This window comes from Myotis lucifugus, unplaced genomic scaffold (assembly GCF_000147115.1).
Source record: "Myotis lucifugus unplaced genomic scaffold, Myoluc2.0 scaffold_337, whole genome shotgun sequence".
Taxonomy (NCBI): Eukaryota; Metazoa; Chordata; class Mammalia; order Chiroptera; family Vespertilionidae; genus Myotis; species Myotis lucifugus.
Genome location: NW_005871385.1, coordinates 466,154 through 491,704, shown reverse-complemented (window position 1 = coordinate 491,704; position 25,551 = coordinate 466,154). Strand labels below are relative to the sequence as shown.

At 34.8% G+C, this 25,551-nt stretch overlaps 1 protein-coding gene across 5 annotated transcripts in view; it reads right to left on the bottom strand.

Annotated features, from left to right (window-relative positions):
* Positions 1–25,551, bottom strand: part of LOC102421113 (COBW domain-containing protein 2) — a 45,219-nt gene that overhangs the window by 6,466 nt on the left and 13,202 nt on the right. For 4 of the 5 annotated variants that reach the window (XM_006101052.3, XM_014466416.2, XM_023764570.1 and 1 more), the window contains 6 exons: positions 22,509–22,568; positions 21,409–21,446; positions 15,730–15,776; positions 13,916–14,002; positions 11,165–11,209; positions 4,912–4,968 (listed from right to left, as the gene is read on the bottom strand). In XM_006101052.3, coding sequence (XP_006101114.2) covers positions 4,912–4,968; positions 11,165–11,209; positions 13,916–14,002; positions 15,730–15,776; positions 21,409–21,446; positions 22,509–22,568 — 334 coding nt within the window. The remainder of the gene's footprint in view (positions 1–4,911; positions 4,969–11,164; positions 11,210–13,915; positions 14,003–15,729; positions 15,777–21,408; positions 21,447–22,508; positions 22,569–25,551) is intronic. The other variant, XM_023764569.1, reaches the window with a different exon arrangement.

Genomic DNA, 25,551 nt, shown 5'->3' with positions numbered 1-25,551 from the left:
AATAGCAAGTTTAGGAAAGAGAAAAGGCTTGTAGGAACTGTTGGAGGGAATGAGTCTCCCTGGGGTTGAGGGGGAAGTCTTAATAGGGAAAGTGTCAAATTAAACCTTCCCAGCTGGTTGCTCAGGAATGGATTCTCCTGTTCAACAACTAAGCACAACGAGAAATATGGAAAGGCCTTACCTATAGCGGGGGCATCACATTAAACAGCTACTTTTTAAAGTGTCACTAATGCATTATAACTGTTCTTAAGTAAGTCATCTGCTATTTCAATATTTAATGTTTTTAGACAATGACTGCCTAAAACTTCTGTAGGGAAGGAAAAAGTTTTCTTCTACCCTCTTAAGGTCCCTGGCTGGGTCTGAAAATTAGACTGATAAAGACAGAGTAGCAGGAGGAAAGCACACAATTACTTAAGTTTTACAAGACAGAGGAGCCTTCATAAGAAAATGAAGACCCAAATAAATGGTTAAGCCTGGGTGGGTTTATGTTAGGTGTGGTAAAGAGTGCAAAGTCATGGAAAAATAGGACAGGACAGAGTGTCAGCCAAATGTAGTTAAGTTGGGGGAAACTCAGTAAGGCCTGCTCCTTCAGATTCCTCCGTGTGTCCATTTGTCCTCAGAGATAAGCATGCTCCTTTCCTCAGGTATAGGGAGGAAACCGCTCACAGAAGGGTTCATCTACTTCAGAGGAAATGGAAGAAAACATCTGCAAATCATGTCTGGAGAAACCAAGATGGCGGCATAGGTTAACGCTGGAGTTTGCTGCCTCGAACAACCACTTCAAAAATACAACTAAAAGACGGAACGGACATCATCCAGAACCACAGGAAGGCTGGCTGAGTGGAAGTTCTACAACTAGGAGGAACCGAGAATCAGAGGAGGCGCAGTGCTAAAGTAAAATACTAAGGTGCGGAGTGCGCGCAGCGCGGGCTGGTGGCTGAGGGCTCGGTTGTCTGTTTCAATCTGGAGGGAGCCTCAGACTCTGAGCTCCAGATCCAGGCGAGTCTCTAGGGACCCAGACTCAAACGGGAGAAGCAGGACTGTCTGGCTTTGGTCCCTCCGAGGTTTGCAGCGGTTGCTGGGACAGAGAAGGCAGAGCCCTGGGGACGGACTGAGAGCAGCCATAACTGCTTCCTCCTTCGCCCTGTGGATCCCGTGGGACCCGCCCCGCCCAAGCCCTGCACACTCCCCGCCCCGCCCAAGCCCTGCACAGAGCCATTTGCCGGATAGCCTCAGGCAAAGGCTAGATTAGCACCTGCAAACACAGCTGATTCTCACAGCCAGTTGGCCTGGAGGTCAAGTAGTAATTACCTACAACAATCAAGGCTTGACTACAACAAGACTGCTCACAGAGACCACAAGGGGGTGCACCAAGAGTGTCTACCTCAGGTAATTGGGACACTTAACACGGAAAGCCACTCTATCGACACAGCGAAGCATAAAAAAATGCCAAGACAAAGAAACAGGCCACAAAGGACAGAACCGGAGGAAAGCAGGCTACTGGATATAGAATTCAAAACCACACTTTTGAGGTCTCTCAAGAGGCTTCTAGAGTCTGTCGATAAACTTGATGAGATGTACAGGAAATCTAATGAGACCCTCGATGGTGTGATAAAGGACCAACTAGAAAGTAAGCATACACTGACTGAAATAAAGAATATTATACAGACTCCCAACAGCAGACCAGAGGAGCGCAAGAATCAAGTCAAAGATTTGAAATGCGAAGAAGCAAAAAACACCCAACCGGAAAAGCAAAATGAAAAAAGAATCCGAAAGTGTGAAGATAGTGTAAGGAGCCTCTGGGACAGCTACAAGCGTACCAACATCAGAATTATAGGGGTGCCAGAAGATGAGAGAGAGCAAGATTTTGAAAACCTATTTAAAGAAATAATGGCAGAAAACTTCCCCTACTTGGTGAAAGAAATAGATTTACAAGTCCAGGAAGCGCAGAGAACCCCAAACAAAAGGAATCCAAAGAGGACCACACCAAGACACATCATAATTAAAATGCCAAGAGCAAAAGACAAAGAGAGAATCTTAAAAGCAGCAAGAGAAAGAAACTCAGTTACCTACAAGGGAATACCCATACGACTGTCAGCTGATTTCTCAACAGAAACTTTGCAGGCCAGAAGGGAATGACAAGAAATATTCAAAGTGATGAATACCAAGAACTTACAACCAAGAGTACTTTATCCAGCAAAGCTATCATTCAGAATTGAAGGTCAGATAAAGAGCTTCACAGATAAGGAAAAGCTAAAGGAGTTCATCACCACCAAACCAGTATTATATGAAATGCTGAAAGGTATCCTTTAAGAAGAGGAAGAAGAAGAAAAAGGTAAAGATACAAATTATGAACAACAAATACGCATCTATCAACAAGTGAATCTAAGAATCAAGTGAATAAATAATCTGATGAACAGAATGAACTGCTGATTATAATAGAATCAGGGACATAGAAAGGGAATGGACTGACTATTCTTGGGGGGGAAAAGGGTGTGGGAGATGCGGGAAGAGACTGGACAAAAATCATGCACCTATGGATGAGGACAGTGGGTGGGCAGTGAGGGCGGAGAGTGGGGTGGGAACTGGGAGGAGGGGAGTTATGGGGGGGAAAAAGAGGAACAAATGTAATAATCTGAACAATAAAGATTTAATTATTAAAAAAAAATCATGTCTGATAGTGAAGCATAGTAACTTCCATCTTGTATAGAAAACTGCTGTTTAAAATTCTGCTATTGTTAGATAATCCCTTGTTCTGTAAACTCTGTCATTATAAACTCTGTCACTTTAAGATAGTCTGTTATTCTGTAAAATGACTTTGTTTTTAGTTCAAATAATAGAAAAAGATAAACTTAACTGTCTGACCTTGCAAGCTAGCCATTCAATGTATTAGACCTGTGGTCGGCAAACTGCAGCTCGTTAGCCACATGCGGCTCTTTGGCCCCTTGAGTGTGGCTCTTCCTAAGCTTTAGGAGTACCCTAATTAAGTTAATAACAATGTACCTACCTATATAGTTTAAGTTTAACAAATTTGGCTCTCAAAATAAATTTCAATCGTTGTACTGTTGATATTTGGCTCTGTTGACTAATGAGTTTGCCGACCACTGTAGACTAATATTGATAACAATTCCCATATTCTTATGCCAAACTCATTATGTATTCAAGTACAAATGTCTGTAACAATAACATACACAGAGCCCTTTGTAATATCTGCAAACAAAGAGGCTTGAAAAGTATAAATACCGGAAACTTCCTGTATGTGGTGTTCAGAATTTGACAGAGGTAATCTGCTCTGAACCTGCGCGCAATAAAGATGACTCCTAACTAATTGGCTCATTAGGCATCTTGTCCAGCTTGCTGATTTGCGATATAACAATACGAGTTAACACCTAAAAATACAAAAACTCCTGCAACTCAGCCACAACAACAAAATCAAATAACTGGATTTAAAATGGGGTAAGTACTTAAACAGACATTTCTCCAAAGATGATATACAAATGGCCAACAAACATATGAAAAGGTGCTCAACATCTCTAACATTAGATAAATGCAAATCAAAGCCACAATGAGCTACCACCTCATACCCATTAGGACAGCTGCTACCAAAAACAACAGAAAGTACTGACAAGATGTAGAGAAACTAAAACCCTTGTGCACGGTTGGTGGGAATGTAAGATGGTGCAGCTGCTATGGAAAACAGTGTGGTGGTTCCTCAAAAGCTTAAAAATAGAAATACCATAGGATACAGCAATCTCACTTTTGGGTACATATCCAAAAGAAATGAAAGCAGTATCTTGAAGAGATATTAGCACACCCATATTCATAGCAACATTATACACATACAGGGAAATATTATTTAGCCTTTTAAAAGAAGGGAATCCTGCCCTGGCCAGTTTGCTCTGTGGTTAATGTCAGCCCATGGACCAAAGGATGGGGGGGGTGGGGTTCAATTCCTGGTCAAGTGCATGTACTTCAGTTGCAGGCTCGATCCCCAGCCATGTGCGAAAGGCAACCAATTGACGTGTTTCTCTCTCTATCTCTATCTCTATTACTCTCTCTCTATCTCTATCTCAATCTCTCTCTCTTTCTCCTCTGTCCCCTCCATTCTAAAAAAAATCAAGGGAAATAATATCCTTGAGTGGGAATTTTTTTAAAAGAGAAGGAAATCCTTCTTTGTTAAATATGGATGAACCTTGAGGACTAAATGAAAAAGTGAAATAAACCAGTCACGATAAGACAAATACTGCTTGATTCTACTTATATGAGTATCAAAGTAGTCAAATTCATAGAAACAGATAATAGAATGATGGCTGCCAAGGGTAGTGGGGAGGGAAAAATGGAGAGTTGTCACTGAATAGGTGTAGTTTTAGTTTTTCAAGATAAAGCAGTTCTGTAGAGTCAATCCACAACAATGTGAATATACTTGTTGAACTGTACACTTAAAAATGGTTAAGATGCCTTTAAAAAAAAAGATACTAATGTACAGAAAAGAAATTTACATTATGCTCTTTCTTATAAAAAAGATTCCCTTTGGGGAAAGACACAGGAAACTGATCCATCACTGAGGGGAAAGAAAGTATCTGTGGTAATATCCTAAGCTAAAATTTTCTATGTATTTCATGCATTTTGTCATAGAAAATGTTATATATATTTGGTATAAAAATATTAATGATTAGTCTTAAAGTTAACTACCATTTACACTATAACTTCTATAGGAAAATGTACTGTGATTTCCAAATATCCAATTAACAAAACTTTCAAGAACATAATCATTCGGAGCGGTCTTTTATGTCAAAGAATGACAGGAAGCTTAAATCAAGTGTGCAACTCTGTAAATCATTCCTGTAACACCTGTAACTGTGGAATAACAGGTACATTATAATAAAAATGACCAAAATACAGGAAACATACCTTATTCCAGAGAGACTGTCAAAGGCATGAAGATCTAACACATTAGAGAGGTCAACTCTAAAAGAAAGAAAACCAATGTAACAGTGTAAAATTCTAGAAAATATATTCAATTAATCCAGAAAAAAAATCTCAAAGACTGTTTTGCCAAAAATGTAGACATAAAGATTTATCAGTATATCATAGTATTTTGGGAAAACAAAAATGACAGGCAAGAAACAAAAAGCTTGTAAAAATAACCTTTTTATAGATTTAATACATAAAATTTTAAAAATTGGTTGAATGGTCTAAGACCCAGGTTACTTGGTTATTGCTTCAATAAGCTATAGTTTCTTTAGTTTGTTGTTTATTTATTTAATATTTTTTAGATTTTTATTTAAAGTATTGCATATGCCCCCCCCCCATTAACCCATTCTAGCCCATCCCACCTCCAGCCCCAGGCATTAGTTAGTTTTTTGTTTTTTTTCAGTTACCTTTTTAATCCTAAAAATCCATTCATATATATAAATTTCAGTTAAAGAACTGAAACTTTTCAAAGCAGCAGTTTATTACTTAAAATATGAAATGAGAGTAGTGGAACAAATAGAATTTTCATATTTCTTTTACTCCACCTCCCTCCTTCCATGATATATAACAGGTAATATTGTAAGAATGTGAGGAGTCAAACAACCACTGTATTAGAAATATTCATTAGGACCCGTATCTATATGCAAATAATGTGGTTTGATTTCATTTCCTTCAGAATGGTGTTGCATATAAACTGAAACTTCCTAGTTAGTGTTCTATCTGCATAAACATTATGTTAGAATTATTTAGTAGTAATTAAGTAAGCCTTATTATGAAAGCAAGTATTCAAATCAGAAGAGACGATCATTTCAAAATTAGCATTAGCTGTGTTTTAAACTCATAAATTTATGAAGACTAGTGATTGAGTTCTAATTTTTACATGAGTCTATTAAACAGTTAAAGATGGTGATTTCTCTATAATCAAAGCTACAATGTAAAGAAAATGACAACCATACAATTAAATTTCAAAATTAGATTCCAGGAACTTGCCAAACATCTACTACATTTTTCACAAGGAAAACCAAACCAAGTCAAGATTTTTAAAAATGCGTAAACATGTAAACTAAACCTTCTCTTTTAACTTACTAGTAGGACTGACTGACCAGCTGTGTTTGCTTTGCTCATTCTCAACAGTCTGCCATATATTCATACTTGTGCCAACAATACTCTCTGTTAGATTATGGATGCTTATCCTGGCACAAGGCAGACAAATTCCCATCTTATTAAAAGAAGAATACACCAAAGTTCTCTGTTAATAGACAAACAATATTTCAAATTCCAGATATTCTAGATGAGCAGAATTAGGAAAATGATCCAGCAAAAAAATAAATGTTCCACGAAGAAATTTTTTAAATATTGATTTTAGAGAGGAAGGGAGAGGGAGAGAAACATCAATGATGACAGAGAATCATTGATCAGCAACCTTCCGCATGCCCCCCACAAGGGATCAAGCCTGCAACCTGGGCATGTGCCCTGACCAGGAATCAAACTGTGACCTCCTGGTTCATAGGTTGACACTCAACCACTGACCCACACTGGCCGGGCAAAGAAATTTTTTAATATCAATTTATATAAGAGATCAAAGCCTCAACATTAAACATATTCCCTTTTTCACTATCACAACTGAGCAAATATTTATACTGACAGGCGATGAATGAAGTTTCCCCCAAGTTTATTATCTTTACCTTAGGAAATAACTTTAAAGTTTTAAAAAGTTTACACATGCCATTTGTGTGAATATCAAAATTCAAGCCAATTGTGTGAATACCAAAAGTCAGTTTTGTAACACAAGCTTCTAAATAAACTAGTTTCACTAAGACTGTGTCCTTGAGAATACATGTCATAGATTTAGAGATAATTCTGCTTTGTATTCAGATTCTTTTGACATTTCTAAAACAGATAGGATCAACACTAGATCTGTACAGGTTAAATTCTACAGAGAATGATAAAATATCAAAGTCTCTCACTGTATTCTCACCAGATTCTCAACGGAGAGTAAAAGAGGAAAAAGTCTAAGCTTCCAGATAAAAGTTACCATAGACTTTCTTCAAATCTATTATCGCCATGAAAAATAAATGATTTCACTCACTAGAAAGCTAACTGCCCTGGCATCAAATGCATTTAATTTCCTCCTTTGAAGATAAAAACATCAGATATTTTTCAAGATATTAATATTAAAAAAAAAATAAAGACTAGTACCATCATGTAAAAACAAAATGAGAGAATAAAGCAAACACAAAGGGGGAAGTAAAGAACTTTGAAAGCTCATCTTTTCTCCTAATTTCTTGAACTATCTATGCCAGGAGTACCTAATCAATGAAGAACTTTCAATTTTCCCTATGTCTAGAGTACTTTAAGTAGCTTAAGACCAGGGAAAGGAGAATGACAAGGAATAGAGCTCTGGCTGTCCAAGGTGGAAAGGGAAGTTCAAAGGCTACTCCAGGGATATTGCCTATAGTCATCTTTTCAAAGTTCAGTGAGTCTCATGAACAGGGGCCACCAGCCAATTCCAGATCTGTGAATTATTAATACCATCCAATAGCTATACCCTGAACTATAGAATTAAATTTCCAAATGCTTTCCTCAGTGGCACCTCAAAAGCCTAAAGAACTAAATCACCTTACTAAACCCACTGCTAACATCACCCTACCCCCAAATTGCTCCTTCCTTCCTGTATTTCCTGACTTGGAAGAACTGTGCAATATTCAATCCATTTCCCAAGAGTCATACTGCTTTTACTCCTTCACTAGCTCCTTGCTGCCTACAGGAGAAAATCCAAACTATGTATCACGGTAAAGGTGGTATCACCACCTTTGTGGTAAGTTCTCTATCTCCTCAGTCTTATCTCTTTTTCTCTCTGCAACATAATACCATATGTTCTAGTCATTTTGAAATATTCACTGGTGTCTCAAATATAAAAACTCCCTTAGACCTAGAATGCCATTGCTACTCTTGTCCATCTGGAAAACTCCTATTCATTTTTTAAGACTCAGGACAATGATCACCTTCTCAGTCAAAATTTTCTGACTCTTCATCAAGAACAGTTGAGTAATTGTTCTTTATCTTCCTGTTCTTACAGGAACCTGTGTATCTAATATTCCTGTTACATTAATAATATGATATATTGGTTTTTGTTTGCTTTTGTCTTCCTCAAATGACTGATCACCCTGAAGACTAAGTTTTTGCCTTACCCATTGCTTAAACCGTTAACATACCACAAAATGCCTAGCAACTGGTAGCATGCTCAATATATAGTTTGTTGAATAGAATAACTTATTATTAAGAAATTGGATTTAGGTTTTCCTCTGTTCAGTCCATTTATATCTCCAAGATTTAAAAAAAGTCCAAAAAAAGATAAGAATGGAACTCCTAATCTTTCCCTCCAGCTTCTAAAGTTCGGGTGTGGTCCATTAGAATCCCATTTGCCTCAAAATCAACTTAAGACATACCAATAAAACAATGCTACACATCATTGTCATTCTTTAACTTATACACTCTCTAGGTAAGCTTTTCTTACACATGCTTATAGCAGCTTTACTATGGTCAGTTTTACTACTGTCAGCATTTGTCTATCACAAAATGCTTAAGGGATTAAAAAAAAATACACACACAGTAACACAAAACTTCCATCAGAGTGATTTCAACTGTTTTGTTAAAAACCAAATCTCTAGTTTCTAAACTGGGAAACTCAAGTTGCAATGCCTCAAGGAATTTTGGGAAATATCCTATATAATAAAAGGCTAATATGCAAATCGACTCAACGGTGGAAGGACTGGTCGCTATGACACACACTGGACACCAGGGGGCAGACACTCAATGCAGGAGCTGCCTCTTGGTGGTCAGTGCGCTCCCACAGGGGGAGCACTACTCAACTAAAAGCTGGGCTCACAGCTGGCGATCGCAGTGGCGGTGGTGGGAGCCTCTCCTGCCTCCGCAGCAGTGCTAAGGATGTCTGACTGCCTGCCGGCTTAGGCCTACCAGAAAGCGGGCCTAAGCAATCAGTTGGACATACCCCAAGGGCTCCTGGACTGTGAGAGGGCGCAGGCCGGGCTGAGGGACACCTCCTCCTCACTGAGTGCACAGATCTCGTGCACTGGGCCTCTAGTTTGATATAAGATTCCTGACCTACTAGTAAGAATTCTTCCATGGAGTTCTGATCTTCACTGAAAAGGATCCCAACCCAACATCATGCTCAACACAAGAAGTGCTACTTCAGAAAGTCCCTAGATTCTCAGATACACTGGCAAACACCTGACACTGAAGAAACAGAAAAAAAGGAGACTTTATTCCCTGTTCATTCATCCATTTGAAGTAACAAAATTTAATCACTGCATGTTTGCTATTCTATAATATAGAAGAACAATGATAGAAAAGTATATAAACACCAAAATCATTATATGATAAACTATTCAAGATGAAACCTTTATACAGGAAAATAAAGATCCTAAATAAAAACCAACATTAAAAAAATTAAGCAAGATAAATCCACAGGCCTTTAAAAAACTAATTTAAGATGTTTGTAAATATGAACCAAATAAATGCTATTACAACAGAACTATAGCTATTTATATGGACATGATTTTTAAAACCTTACTTAAGCATTATATAGTTGTCTGTCATTTTATAAAGAAAGAAACATTAAGGAGAAAAGAAACAGTAAAATGCAATAGGAAGAAGACATACTGAAGAATGCTCACGATATGAGTTAGGTAGGCTATCAGACATTTTCTACACTGGAATTTGAAATGCAGGGAGCACATTTGGTGTATGCTTGTAGAAAACTTACACTCAGGGCATTCTTCTGCCACCTCTGCCAGCAGACCAGTGGCTCCTGAGAATGCATACAAAATTAATTCACCAGCTGCTGACACGCATATAAGCAGCTGCTGCTGTTACTGCCTAACATTTATGGTAGTCTGTCAGCACCTCTAATCTCTGCCCTAGCAGATGAGCCACTCAACTTAGGCGTCTGCTGCACTTTCAAGGACAGATCTTTGAATTAAAAACTAGGTGGCACAGACTGCAAGCTGTGAGTCTCAGAGCTGTGGCTGCATGTTTCTGGGTCTATCAGCTGCTGAGCCATTCTTGCTGAAAAAAAAATGAGCTTACCGAAATACCCCTGTAAGCATGCAATGGAAAACAAGAGTTCAATCTATAGAAATCCATTTTAGGAATATATTAAGAACACATAATTTTATAAAGTAATGAACATCTGTATAAACACAATGGAAAGAGAGAAGAACCTACAGGAAATGGAAATTAAAATTTTTTAAAAAAAGGAATATATCAGGAACTTAAAGGTTCCATGTATTTTTATATGACAGATGATTTCTGAAACCATGAAACACTAGGAAGGTTTCAAAATATTACAGTGCCCTGCCTGGTGTTGTTCTGTGGTTAGAGCATTGTTCTGCCCACCAAAGGGTCTCGGGTTCGATTCCCAGTCAAGGGCAGGTATGTGGGTTGCAGATTTGATCCCCACCCCAGGCAGGGGCGCATGTGGGAGGCAACCAATCGATGTGTCTCTCTCAAATGGATATCTCCCTCTCTCCCTTTCTTTCTCTCTCTACCTCCCTATCCCTCCATCCCTTCCACTCTCTCTAAAAGTCAATGGAAAAATATCCTCAGGTGAGGATTAACAATAAAAAAGCTATTTAGATATCTCAAAATAAAATAAGATTCTTAATAATATATATATTTTCAGATTTCTACACTAGTTACTTTTATAAATAGCTGAATATCCTACATTTTCCTCTTCATTAGCAAAAGCACAGTTGCACAGTGTTATCATGGCTCTACAGTTTTAATTACAAGAAGGAGAAGCAAATAAATAGATATGCCAAACTAATTTATAAAGAACATTGAAATCAACATTTCTGGATCCTAGTTTTAAAAATGCACATGTGCCCTGGCCAGTGTGGCTCAGCTGGTTGCTGCCATCCCATGTACTGAAGGGTCCAGGGTTCAATTCCCAGTCAGGGCACATAACCAGATTGTGGGTTCAATCCCCAGTCAGCAGTGTACAGGAGGCAAACGATCAATGATTCTCTTTCTCTCTCCCCCTCTAAAAATCAATTTAAAAATACGCATGTTTTTTTCTTATATTAGATTCAAGTATATTTATCAATTACTTAATATTTATTATTAACTAAATTTACTGTTAATATCACTAATAGTTTTTTACAAGTACCTTGATCTTTGTGTTTCCAAAATTTTTCCCAGTCCATTTATTGATCTGAAATAAATTTAAAAATGAGGAAGAAAAGGTAAAAAATATTGTTTTTTAAAAAACATACAAGGCACATTATTTCTAAAATATGAAGTAAGCATATACAAATTTTTCTGGAACTAGAAAAAAACAAAATATAGAAAAACAAAACTTACATATTTTATAGTTTAATTATTTTCCTTCTAATAATAAGTCAGGTATATTCTACTGAGACATTAAAACATGATATGCAAAAATTTACTGCACAACTCACAGAAAGAGGGGCTACTTTGGGATTTATAAAAAGGTCCTTCACTTTAGAAAATGTGATTCATAAATAACCAGTAATTCTAATGTTCTTAAAATAAGTAGATAAGTAAAACATTTTATTGATACCCAACATTCCCCAAGCACAGTTTGTGGAAATGACTATACACATGCTAGAATTAAAGCCTAGCTCTGAGTGGCTTTGACCCAGCCTGTCCTCAATACTCACAGTAACACTAAGTCATACATCCAGGTTCTTTTAGAGCAGTGGATCTCAAACTTTTGGCCCTTTAAATACAGTTCCTCATGTTGTGACCCAACCATAAAATTATTTTCGTTGCTACTTCATAACTGTAATGTTGCTACTGTTATGAATCGTAATGTAAATATCTGATATGCAGGATGGTCTTAGGCAACCCCTGTGAAAGGGTCGTTCAACCACCAAAGGGGTCTCGACCCACAGGTTGAGAACCGCTGTTTTAGAGAATAACTTCTCCAATTCCCAGAGTAGAAACTCTACCCATCCTTTCCTTTCTGATACTAAGATAATAAAATACGGCTCCCATTGCATGGCACCAAAAATACTTAAATCTTTTTCAACATACTGTACACCTGATCTAGTTATCTTTATATCATCAATTCCATTGCCTTTAGTGTTACTTGCTGATGATATTTGCTATTTGTTCAAGCTTGTTCTCATGGGTAAGGCCTCCCGCATACAATGATTCTGAGGCAAGTCTCTCCACTATTTCACCAAGTTCTTAATCTTCTCTTTTGAATGTACTCTGTAAAATGATGGCTCTTTCCTCTCAAATGTTTACCTTCCAACTCCCCAAACCTAATTCCGAGTCAGTTGCAAGTCTGATATACCATGGATGGTAAACAGCCAAAAGGGTCTTTAACTTCTTAATGTGCTTTGTCCAAATTCTTTTCTGGTATAGCTGTACAGTCCAGGCTGGCAACTATCTGGCTAACAGTCAGACCTGCAGATCCAGCTTAGTCATTAGGGAAATAGAAAAGCACAGTAGTAATAATCTCAGATCCAAAAATGTTTGCTACATAGATTATGTTCTTTTTTTCTAGTAATCACAATGATGCATGGGATTTTGGGAAGAGAACAAAATTTAGGAAATGAGTGTCAAAAGGGGTAAAAGAAGTAATCTTCATTTACTGGTTCATCTTTCCTAGACTTTTCAAAATTGTCAACCATCTTTCTATTTCATTTGTTTACTCAATGTACTTTGGAATTACTATATAAATGAAGAAAAAATCTACAATCTGATAATGGTAAGAGTTAACAAACTCACTATGTGCTGAGCACCGTGCAAAGTTCACCAACATTATCGCATATACCAATCAAACCAACTTATGAGGTACATATTACTCTTGTTTTACAGATGAGACTTAAAAATAATACAGTGAGAAACAGACCAAAGATTAAAACCCAAGCAGATTCCAAAGTCCATGACCTTAAATACTATGCAATATTATCTGCCCTCCACTTGAAGACATTATTACAGTTTTTCATAGTAAAGTCTGAGAAGCTATTACTATTAAAATAAGACCAAATATGGAGGAAAACATGAATTTTTTTCTTCTGTAATCATTATCATTGTAGGCAATCTCCTAATGAGTCTTAGCTTCATTGATTCCATTCATAACATATACTATATGAACTGGCACTGACAGATTCAAAATCTGATGTCAGCAGACTGTGTCCACTAAAGATGACTAATAATAAAAGCTATTCAATGTCTATTTATAGGTGGCATGTATTAGTTTAGGTCTTATAAAACAATTCAAAGTCCCTAAACTCTAACCTCATTTGAAAAGTCCAAGTTACTGTTGGATCATTTAACACATATTTGAGTATCATTCATATTATCCTATATTGATTGGCGTAGGCCATGGATACTGCAGACATTAAAACAAGTTGGAAAACAGGTATGGTCAGTTGACAGTTAAGGAAGACAAAGTCAATGAAGGTTCAGGTAAAAGTAAGACCACACAAGTCAGGGAAAACTTCACATAGGAGAGAGGAAGAAAAAGATGGGGAAGGGAGGGGTTTTAGAGAATGGATAAAATTGCTGGGGGAAAAATGAAGAAGAAAAACAGAGAAGATAAAGGAATTCAAGGACTGGCAGAGTGAGAACACAATATGACTAATAAAAGGATTTCACAAGACACATGAGAAAATAAGTAAATAATCATCCTGGATACAGAGAACTTCATGTAAGGAAAAAGTCAAAGAGAAGACAGGAAAAGGAGGATAAAGTCAGAAGACCCTGAATATCAGTCTATGAACTTTGAGCCATGCTCTGTAAGCAATGGGGAATAATTTCATATAGTACTACTTATATAACAGTCAGTCAATAACAATACATGTGATTCTCTAAGGGTACATGGTAAAAAATTTTGTGTAGTACACTTAGAATTGGTAGGTACTTAACACTTATAATTTTGTACCTAATAGTTGTTCTTAATTTGTTTAAATCCTCTTCTGAGACCAAGTCTGTTTTATTGATGAGGATGATATCTGCCAGAGCAACTTGCCTAAATTAGCAAATAAGAACAGATGTCAAAACAAAAATGTTAAGAAATTAAAAATAGAAACATCTCCTTCAGATCAATTATCAGTTAAAAACTATATAGTACTCTCTATAGTAATTCAATTTACTCCTAACCTATTCTTCAGATAGTAAGAATAAATTATATTCATTACTATATAAATTCAGATTTCACATTATTCATTAAAAATATTTACTAAGTACTTTCACTTGCTACTCTAGAACAAGCCTCAAAAGTCTACAATCAAGGATGATTTACAATTAGGATGATTATCAACTCATGATTTCCTTTGTAAAGAAATGCATAAAATTCAGATTTCCAATATGGCAAAAATAAAGACAGTTTACTTGCTAAAATATTCCATGTAATAGTTAACATAATTTTCAAAGAAATACAGTGAATTAAGTTTTTTTAAACATTAAACAGTATTTTAAAAAACTACACTTCAGAAGGTTTATCAGGATCTCTAACAAATATCTATTTCATCACTATGAACATATATTTTTTTGTAAAACAGATATACATAAGTTCAAGTTAAAGAATCCAGTTAACAGAAAGCCAAGTAAGAAAATACCTTACTGTAACAGAAGTTATATATTCTACTAACAGGAATAGTAAAGCGGAGGAATCTTTAAATTTTCCTCAACTCCTCAGGAAATTTTAATCATGAGACTATCTGTTCCTATCCTAGTTTTGTGCTACCTGGAAGTATAGCTAATAAATAACACAATCAAATTCTCAAAAATAAATTAATTTTAATTCATGAAAAGAGCAGGTTTCAATAGCATATCACAATCCCTTTTTTTTGTTTAAGTAAATTTTACATGAATGTGCACATTTCAAAATATAAGCAGGTGCAATCTTTAAATTGGAGGTCTTTTATGTTTAATTTTATTTTGGCTTTTATAATATTTGCTATTTTCTAGTTGGTTTATTTACATTTTCTATAATAAAAATAATTTAATAAAGGAAAAAGTTACAAAAACATTTAAGTTCAGTCTAATTTGAATTATAAGTATATACCAAATGAATGCTTAGGCAGGATTACAAAACAACAGAGTACCACACTCCAAAATGATAGGGAATCAATCGCTTGCTTGCAGTCTTCATTATTTATGTCTGGATCATCCATAGCAAACCTCAAGGGAGCCCATTCTTAAACCCAGCAGCATAATTAGTGACTGTCACTTATCCAAAAACCTTTTTCCTATTAGTGAGAATATGCTTAGAGTAGGCAAACTAATTTAAATATTTTAAGTCTAAAGACAAACCAATTAGAAGCATAAAGGTATTTAAACAAAAAATGTTCTAAATGCCAAATTAAACCACATCCATACTGGTTCCTCTGTTGTTCTGAAGTGAGCCAACTTTTTTATAATCACTTTCAATCCCAAAGAAATGGTATAAGAATAAGAAAATATTTTTAAAAGAAAATATTTTTTAAATGTTAACGGCTCCCAAACTCCTCATTAAGAACTCGTATGCCCAGCACTAACTTTATGCTATAATAAAAAAGTTTTAAACAAAGGTTTAGTTATCAGACATATATTAGAGGACATATTTATTATTATAAATAACAATAACTCAACCACAGGGAAAAAAAAGATAATAAATTCCTTGACTTATGTTTTTATATTTGTTTTTGGTTTTCACATTCATAATTTTCTCTTTCCAATTAGCCAGTAATCCATATATACTTTAAATATGAATACCTAGAAGCTTCATTGATAAGGCCATCAGGTTTTTCTTCTGTTAAATGCTGAACAAAAACAAAGTTTGAAAAAAGTTACTGTAGTGTAACAAAACCTAATGTTAACACAAAGGATTTTACTCTCCTTTTTCACCTCTGACAAAGACTTTAACAAGCTCTATTACTGAATATACAAATTAGTTCTTCTCCATTGGTAATTTTTGTTCCTACTGTGAACCAGTAGGGTGTTTTTTTTTTTTGGAGGGGGGAGGGGAGATTAAATTGTATCCCCTGACATCTCTTCTTAAAAGGAAAACACTCCATATTTAAATAAAGTCATAAAAACATAGAACATTATAGTTCAGGTTTTAGGCATTTTCCTTTTTATAAAGTTGTTCTTGTTCTAAATATTCATTACTACTTATTTTAAAAGATAATCATTGAAATTATACTTTAAACACATCTAATATACTTTCCCTCCATTCCTGTCCACTCTAGAGGACATAATAATAGAATTTGTTAAGGCCTAATATACTTCCCTTAAAAAACTACACTTCAGAAGATTTATCAGGATCTTTAGCAAGTATCTTCATCATTATGAATATATGTGTTCTCTGTAAAACAGATATACATAAATTCAAATTAAAGAACCCAGTTGACAGAATACTAATAACAAAATAGCCCCACCCCCCACCCCAGAATGGTACATTATACTAACTCAGTACTGGGCCCTTCATATACCCTAGAAACAAATGTGCTGAGAGAAGGGCCCAGCCCTAATTCTAGCATAAAAACAGTTTATCATTTAGAAACACTTGAGTGATCTGGCCTCTCCATGCAACTGTTTATTTTGCTGAGTTTTCCAGAGTCACGCTAGCTCCAAAATAATATTTTGACATTGACTTAGAGGTCCACAAGGTAGTGCTCACCTCTCTGGAGGCAGTTATCATTTTTCCATAATCCTATTTATATCCCTAATGTTATCACTGCCATAAGGTTCCTCTGAAAAAATGTTTCACCTTCATTATCTTAATTCTCAAAAGCTGCCTACTGAAATTAGAGGCAATTAGATTAATATTCTTCATATTTGAATCAAACTTCACAATTATTAAATCCTTTTACACATATTATCTCATTTAATCTTCATAACAATTATGGGAAAAGGCTATTCTCCTCATTTTATAAAAGAAGAAACTAAATCTAATGCCATAACCATCACAGAACACATTATTATAGGTCTATTTTACTAAAATTGGAAATGAAGTAAAAATTACTAAAATTTATAATAGAAGTAAAATGAACATTTTAAAATCTTTGTGAAAGCTTTTTGTCTTATTAAATCAGTCTTGCATACAGTGTTACACATCTATCTATAATAAAAGCGTAATATGCTAATTAGACTGGACAGCCGAATGATGTTCCTGACAACCTTCAGGATGAAGCCTGGGATGTGAGGGCCAAGGCAAGCTGCTGCAGCTACGAGGGCCGAGCCCCTTGCACAAATTTTGTGCATCAGGCCTCTAGTATGTTAATAATCACATAAGAATATATATATAAAGATGACCTAAAAATTACATTAAAAATTACTTCACCATCTTTGCTCTGGCAGCATATTTTCTAAAAAAATTATTTCATCAAACCAGTTTCACAATTCATGGAGAGGCAGATCATTAAGATATTTGAATAGTTTGAAACCTAAGAGCAAACTATTAATAATTTTATTTAACAGTATTGGTTAAGTCTATAGAGAAAAGTGTTTTTCTTCTAAAAGTTTGCCAAATTCTATTTTGGAGGAAATAAGACTAAACTAAAACTACAGTAATGATGTACTGATTTTTACTTTAGGTACAATGCTATAAATTTAACTGCAGGCCCATTCAAATCATGGAAGTCATAGAACTTGAAGAATATTGTAGCAAAAATTGTTCCTTGCCAAAAGACCACGTTTACTATTTTTTACTATTATTCTTGCCCTGAGGCTCTAACAAATCCTATCATTGTGTCCTCTAGAGAATAAGGCTGTTACCATCCTGGAAAGAGAACCTCACATCCAGGCTTAACAAGTATCTGTTAAATGAATTCTAATTAACACCCTCTATTTGTTGACAGGTACATGAATGTTATTTGAAAAATTTTATATAACATGAAGCAACAAATCCCTTTCTATTCAGTAGTAAATCTATTCAGTAAAGATGTATTTTTAGCAAGTCATCTGTTCCTGAATGATCCTGTAATACTTAAGTTCTTTTAAATTATTTTTCAAAACATCATATTGTTGACCTTTTGGAGGCTTTGTTTACATATAAATTTGGGGCTATTGGCTGTGAGCTGGTGCAGTATAAAAAAGATTTGTCAAGGAAATTAGAAACCAGTTTTGACTTTCAGACCTAAACAGAATTAATAGTAGTTTCACAAAGTAACTCTTGTTTTTAATGCATTTACTTCTCAAGAAAATTAGAAATCTTCACTCAAAGCTATATTTTACTACCTCTAGGCAGCCCAGAAGTACCACATATAAAAATGCTACAACTCTCCAAAATAGCCCAGCCAGTGGGCTCCGTGTACTGTGGGTTGTCCTATGCACCAAGAGGTCACCCATTGGATTCCTGGTCAGGGCACATGCCCAGGGTTGCGGGCTTATTCCCCAGTGAGGGGGCATGCAGGAGGCAGCCAATCAATATTTCTACTTCTCTCCCTCCCTCTCTTTGAAATCAATAAAAACATTAAAAAAAACCACATCTCTCCAAAATAAAAATCTGCCAACACATACAACTCTGTTAAGAATATGACATGTGATAATCATATTATAGCCGAAGAGATAAATACCCTGTTCTATGCACATATGAAGGCTATACAAACCTAAAAAAATAATAAATGCATACTAACATTTATTTTCTCTGTATATCAGCCTAACATTTCCCTTATGCAACCTCCCACCTCCCCAAGACAACTCTACAAAATGACTAAAACCAATGTCTGCTATTCAAAAGGACAGTCTCTAATATCTGCTTATACACCATTAAGTCAGATGACTTCCATTTATAAGGTTTAAAAAATGGACATTTTGACATTCTATTCTACTGTACAGGCAAGGAAGAAAAACTTTTTAGCAAAAAAAAATACACACACACACACACACACACACACACACACACACACACATATATACACACATATATACCTCCCCAAAGGAATCCTCATCTCTGCTTAAAGACTGTGGCTTTTGCTTATATTTCAAAAAAAACAAAAAATAATTTTGGTGCTAATTAATCCAACATATCCAAAAGATTAAGGTTCAACCCTATAACTTAATATACCATAAGAAAGGAACCCTTTTAAATAACACCATTGTAGGCACAACTTCAGTAAGGGTGTCCTTTTCTGCAGAAACAAGCTGCATTTTTTAAATTTAAAAAAAAGGAAAGAAAACACTGTTGTTGACCAAAGTGGAAATAAATCTAGTGTCAAAGATGTCAGATGACATTAAAAAAAAAAAAAAAAAAGCAGCAGGCATTTCTTTCCAATGGATCGGTTATAAATCTAACACTATTTTAGCTTTTAAAAAACGATATTGCATAATGTCAGTCTACTTATTTTGCTGGTCTTTTTCAAGCCAAACTGTTTTCTGACTGAATTGTTTCAACAGCTTGTGCAATATGACAAAAGAACCAAGAAGAAACCTCTTCCTTGACCTTTTCTCTGTAACTTCATTCATTGATTTTATTGCATTAAATGCTGTCACATTTGTAGAACTGAAAAGAACAATGTCAGTAGCCTCGGTGTCAAGTCCTAAGAATAGAGAGCTGTCATTGAAGTTGTCCAATTCTTTGCCCATGATTAAAAAATGAATATTTCAGATCAATGGGTGACAATCCCATTAGGGTGATAGCCCATGATATCAATTACCACTTCAGTTTCAATTTGGCTGGCTGGCCACAGGGTACCATTTTTCAACTTTACTTGTGATGGGCTGGCTCTGTGAAGCATGACACCCTTAAATTGCTGCCCATTATCCAAGTGTCATTACTTGTACTGCTTCAGAATTCTCTGAATCACAAGCAGCTACTGAGGTCAAGCTTTGCAACCCGAGGAATTGGACAAGTTGGCAAATTCTTTATATAAAGGAAAAGTTATTTATCTGGCATCTGACTTAGAAAATCTAAAGTTTCCATTATCCTGACAGTATGTCAGTTTTATGTAGGTATATTGATTTAATAATTTAAGAGGTTTTATCAAGGTGGCAGGGGGTTAAACGTTTACTGTGTTTGCATTATTCAGAATGCTGCTTTGATTTTCTGGCCTCCATCACACCGATAATAGATTCTACTTAACTCCTCTCCATATCCAAATATACACATAAAATTATTCTTATAATCATAAATACATAAAGAGTTTGACTTTAGGTATGGCACTTTAAGTCTATCAATAAAACAATTAAATCTTAACTGCTATCTATCCCATAAAATCCCAAATTTGGCTAAAAATTTATATAGAAAATGAATTTAAACATGCCAGAAGTAATCATTCAGAATGAAGAATTTGAAGGTTGGCTTTTTTTTTTCTTCATCAACGTTTTGCTAGAAATGTTAGATTTCAGAACAGTCGGAATTTTTCTGAGTAAAACTGTAATATCTGGGATCTTACTTTGATTCTTAGGACTATTATTAATAAATTTGGACTTAAAAATCTAAAAAGGAATTATCTCCCAAACTTCTCAAATTAGGGTGCTCTACCCCTGACGGAATTGAAGAGCCAGAGAAAGGGTATTGATAACCATTTGATAAGACTGCCATAGATTTCTAGAGCATCATTTTAATAAAGGTTTGGAAGAAAAACAAGTTTTTTCAAATTAACATGTTTAGATATATTGTAGGACAGAATACAGAAAACAGACAGAAAACAGACAGAAATTGTTAAACGTTAAATTTAAACTTTTAAAAAATTATTATACTGGGCACTATCCATATCCCCAGATTGGAACTGTGAGATGGAGAATAAATAACTTTATTCTCTTCTTTCACTTGGAAGGTTGAGAAACATGATTTTACTTTATGTAACAACATACTTTTTAAAATCTCTTTTTTTTTTTTTTACATTTTGATAGACTACATGAAAAAAATTTTGCCTTTTTTTAATTGCTTAAAGTATTACAAAGAGTACTTTTTAAATCTTGCTAAGTGCGTTTTATAAATTGAAGCCCATTAACATGCATCTGAGGACCCTGCTCTTCACTAAAACTATGTATAAACCCTGGTTTCTTGAAAATAGGGTGAAGCAGTATTGGTCTTTAAAGCTGAATTACCTACAGCATTGCAGTTTAACAAGAAAAATAAGCTCTCATATGCTTTATCAAGCTCAGTTTCCTCTATCAATCAGAAAAACTTATCAACATGGGGGCTGAACCCTACTGAGGAGTTATACACACCCAAACTTTATCCTGTAATATCCTTATTACAAAATATTATACCTCCAACTTTTATCACATCAAGCCAAAGTAATAGAAAATATTTAATTCAAAAGCACAAAATAATAATTTAAAAACACACAAATTTTATCTATTATTTGGGATACTTAAAAATAAAAAAGATTTTGTCAAGGAAATTTTCAAACAGACACAAATGCAGAGAAAATAATATAATCAATGCCCACATACCCAGCTCTTAACAAATAATCAGCAACTCCTAGCAACCTTTCAACTTACTTTTAATCCATATTTTGAGTCCACAACAGTTATGATACCTACAAAGAAATAAATCATTTAGTCACCTTTATACTTGAGAATAAAAATTAAAACTAATCTATTTCAGCATATAAATGTGACTCAATAAAGTATATTTTTCTCTTCCAAGGCTGCAATTTAATTCAATTCCATTAATAAGTGCATGCATTTTCAAATGTGTACTGAGTCTCTAGCACTATTTTAAGGTATTAGAATATAAAATAAATAAATTTTTTAAATTAAATAAACAAGCTTTTAATAATAATCCAAAATATTATGAGACAAATTTTAATTTCATCATATAAAGTAAAATGTGACAAATTACACAAGACAGTTTATTTCTAGTTTATTTTCACATAATCAAATTTGAGAATCTTAACATTTAAATTATTGTTTAATAAACCTGAGATGTCTTAGGATATCTTACCCCTATAATCTCTCACTAAATCTAACTCACACAAATGTTATACATAATATGAGCCTAAATCTCCAAATGATCAGTTAGTTTGACTATCTCTGAATTTATATGCTAGATAACTTTTTCATAGGATAACAGTAGAATGAATTTGTTGATGCCTAAATAATTCAACCAGCTGTATGCCACAAATATTAGAGCCAAATAACAGGGTCCAGCTTCAATGATTCTTAAATGATTTCACCGCTTAGTCTATGAAAGACCTGGTTTAAAAAAAGGTGAAGAGATGTGGGGAAAAGGGTAGGGCACAACAGAGGAGAGGCAGACAACACATAATAAGACATAAATCAAACAACAGAGGATATAGGAAATCAACCTAGTATTTTGAAAGGAAACTCTTAGTCGAAGCACTAAATTGGGAGTTGAGATTAAGATCTGACATCCAAAAAAATAAAATAAAAATAAAAAATAAACAAAATATCTGACATCTAATTCTACCATTGTCTGGGGCATTAGAATTTGTATGAACAAAGACTTTCTTCATCATCAAACTAAACAAGTTTAAAAAGAGTAAGAATGTAAGGAATTAAAATCACAACATAAAGAACAAAAAACATCTTAACCATACAATATTTTACTTGAAAACAAAATTCTTATTTAAACTTACCATCAAGATAAATATCAACCCCTAATTCATCATCAATCCAAAACATAGAAGCTACAGCACCTGAAAATATAAATAGTCATCAAATAAAAATATTTCTCCACACTGAGAAACACAGTTCTATCTGTAATGTTTTAATTTGCCCCAACAAAATAAGCGGGCAAACACGTACATAAATTAAATATGGGTTTCCAATCTTATGGGAATTACAGTGATAGAACCTTTTACTATCTATATCCATTTCTTCCCCTCTCCCTTTACTAGTATCTTAAAAAACAATAGACCAACTTTTATCAAATAATAAACCCAACACCAAGCTTCTACCAATGATATAATAATTTACCAACAGATATTATCAAATAATTTGAGCAATATGGCTGTGTGCACAAAGAACGTATTTTTATTTTGTCTCTCCTGAAAATAATAATCATACAGTTCAAAAATACTAAATTATATCTCTAAAGGAAAGCAAAAGAAAACATAGATAATTCCTAAATCACTTGTCAAAAAAAATATTTGTAAGTTCTATAGAAGAAAAAGAACAACAAGAAATCCTTACACTATTTATTTAATACTGATATAAAATCTGGGTTTGAGAAAAATAATTTCTAAATAAGAAATTAAAACTTGTTTTTAACAGAAACTGGTTCAGTACCAATCCACACACCCTGATTAGTTTGCCACAACACAAGAAAAAGAAAACTGACAGCAAAGAAAGTATTTGATCTTTCAAAGCATCACAGGTCCAGTTAGTGACAGGGCTGTCTAAAAGAATGAGTACTGGGGGAAAACAAGGATAACCGAACTTGTTCCAATGTCTAAAACTGTCCACCTACCCTGACGAGATGTGGTCCCCCAAGCATCACTCTGTGTCAACAATGAAATACCTGTCAGCTGTTTACAATGATTACTCATGCAAGATATAGCAAGGGCCCCAAGATCTAATGGTTTCCTGATACCTATTGATTTTTTTCCCAAAAACTTAATAGTTTTCCAATTTGACTGAAATAGGATTTGTGAGTAACAGGGGCTGAATCAATGTCTGTCCCTTTCAAGGAAATTACTTTACCATGACAATTATTTAGCTTAGAACTGGAGAATGTCAGTCTCCTAAATGGGAAACAACTGAATTGCCAATACAAATTTTCTTCACTTACTTGGCTAACAACATGATTTTAATTAATGAGGGGGAAAAAAGTAAGTCTATTGTGAGTATCACTACTCCAAACAATAAATCATAAAAAAGTATTAATTTTTTCAACTTAGTATAATTCCTAACATTATACATAAATCATCTTCATTTTGAAAAAATTCACTAATTTCTATTCAGAGAGCTTATAAGTCCTCGATAGTTAGGATCTCCCTAGTGTTAAGTTGAACTACAAGAATGTATTAGAGCTTTTAATCAAAATCGGATGGGTATCTGTGGTATAATACTTACCAGGCTACACAAGAAAGAACTATTTCAAATTTAGATGCAGGAGTTTAGGAGAAGAAAAGATGAGAGAATGAAGTTAGTCAGTGGTTCTCAAACCAGGGTGCTTTTTCTCCCCCAGGGAACATTTGGCAATGACTGGAGATATTTTTAGTTGTCTTATCTAGGGTACTGCTACTGGCATGTAGTGGGTAGAAACCAGGAATGCCGTTAAACATCCTACAAAGCACAAGACAGTCTCCTACAACAAAGAATCATCTAGCCCAAAATGTCATTTGTGCAAAGGTTAAGAAATCCTGATTTAGATTATAGAATCTCCCTTTTCAAAACCTAACAAAATGAAAAATAAGATAAAAATTTAAAAGCCAGATTTTGGCAGCAGCAACCAAATACACAACCTCCTGCCATAAGTTTTGAAGAGTGGTGGTTAATGTAAGAAACAGAAAGTTCTATGTGACTTATGATAGTTCTTAATTCTACTCTCACACCCAGTAAGAGGTTATAGGGAACTAGTTTACAAAGTCCTAACACTTAACAGAAATAGCTTTCAAAATGACAAGAAAAACTGAAGGAGGAATAAGCAATATGGAAAAAGTCAACAACAAAAATTTCAAAGGTAAAAGTTTCCTGTCATCTGCACATTTGTGGGGGAGGGAGTCACTTTCTAGGGCTCAGAGTAAAATGAAGTGAAAGGTCTTAAGCTCAAGGATGTCCCCACACAAGGTATGCGATATATACTCATGAGTAATTAGAGCAAACCCAGGAGGGGGGTGCACTTGGATAAATGGTGATGGACAGAGACTTGACTTGGGAATACTGTGTACAGATGAAGTGTTATAGAACTGTCCATCTAAAACCTGTAAAATTTTATTAACCAGCATCACCCAAATAAATTTAATAAAAAATTGAGTGGATAAACAAATTGTGGTATATTATTCACTAATATATTGGAATTGAGCAATTCAAGGAATAAAAACTTTTTTTAAAAGCACTTGGATTTCCAGAGAGCTGAGCCTAAAAGTCACATTGTCCATCTAGCACTCTCAGTCTCCCCTTTCCCCCTACTCCAAACAATACCCAGTTTTCAAACTGGAGCTCAGGAAAAAACAAAACAAATGTAAGTAAAATGGGTAGAGTATATTACTGAACTTCAAAAATTACATTTTGCCCTAACCGGTTTGGCTCAATGGATAGAGCGTCGGCCTGCGGACTCAAGGGTCCCAGGTTCGATTCCAGTCAAGAGCATGTACCTTGGTTGCAGGCACATACCCAGTAGGGAGTGTGCAGGAGGCAGCTGATCGATGTTTCTCTCTCATCGATGTTTCTAACTCTCTATCCCTCTCCCTTCCTCTCTGTAAGAAATCAATAAAATATATGTTTTTTTAAAAATTACATTTTTCAGGCATTTTGGATGAAAAAGCAAGTCACTTTCAATGAGGCAGAAAAAAAAACTCAGACTTTTCTACAGCAACATTCATTGCCCCAATATAATAAAATAATGACCAGAAAGTTCTAATGAAAATTTTCCCTAAAAATATTGCCTTTAGCCAAGTAGTCTTTTGAGAATAAAACAACAGGCAGACATTCTCAAACATTGAAGGAAACAACAAG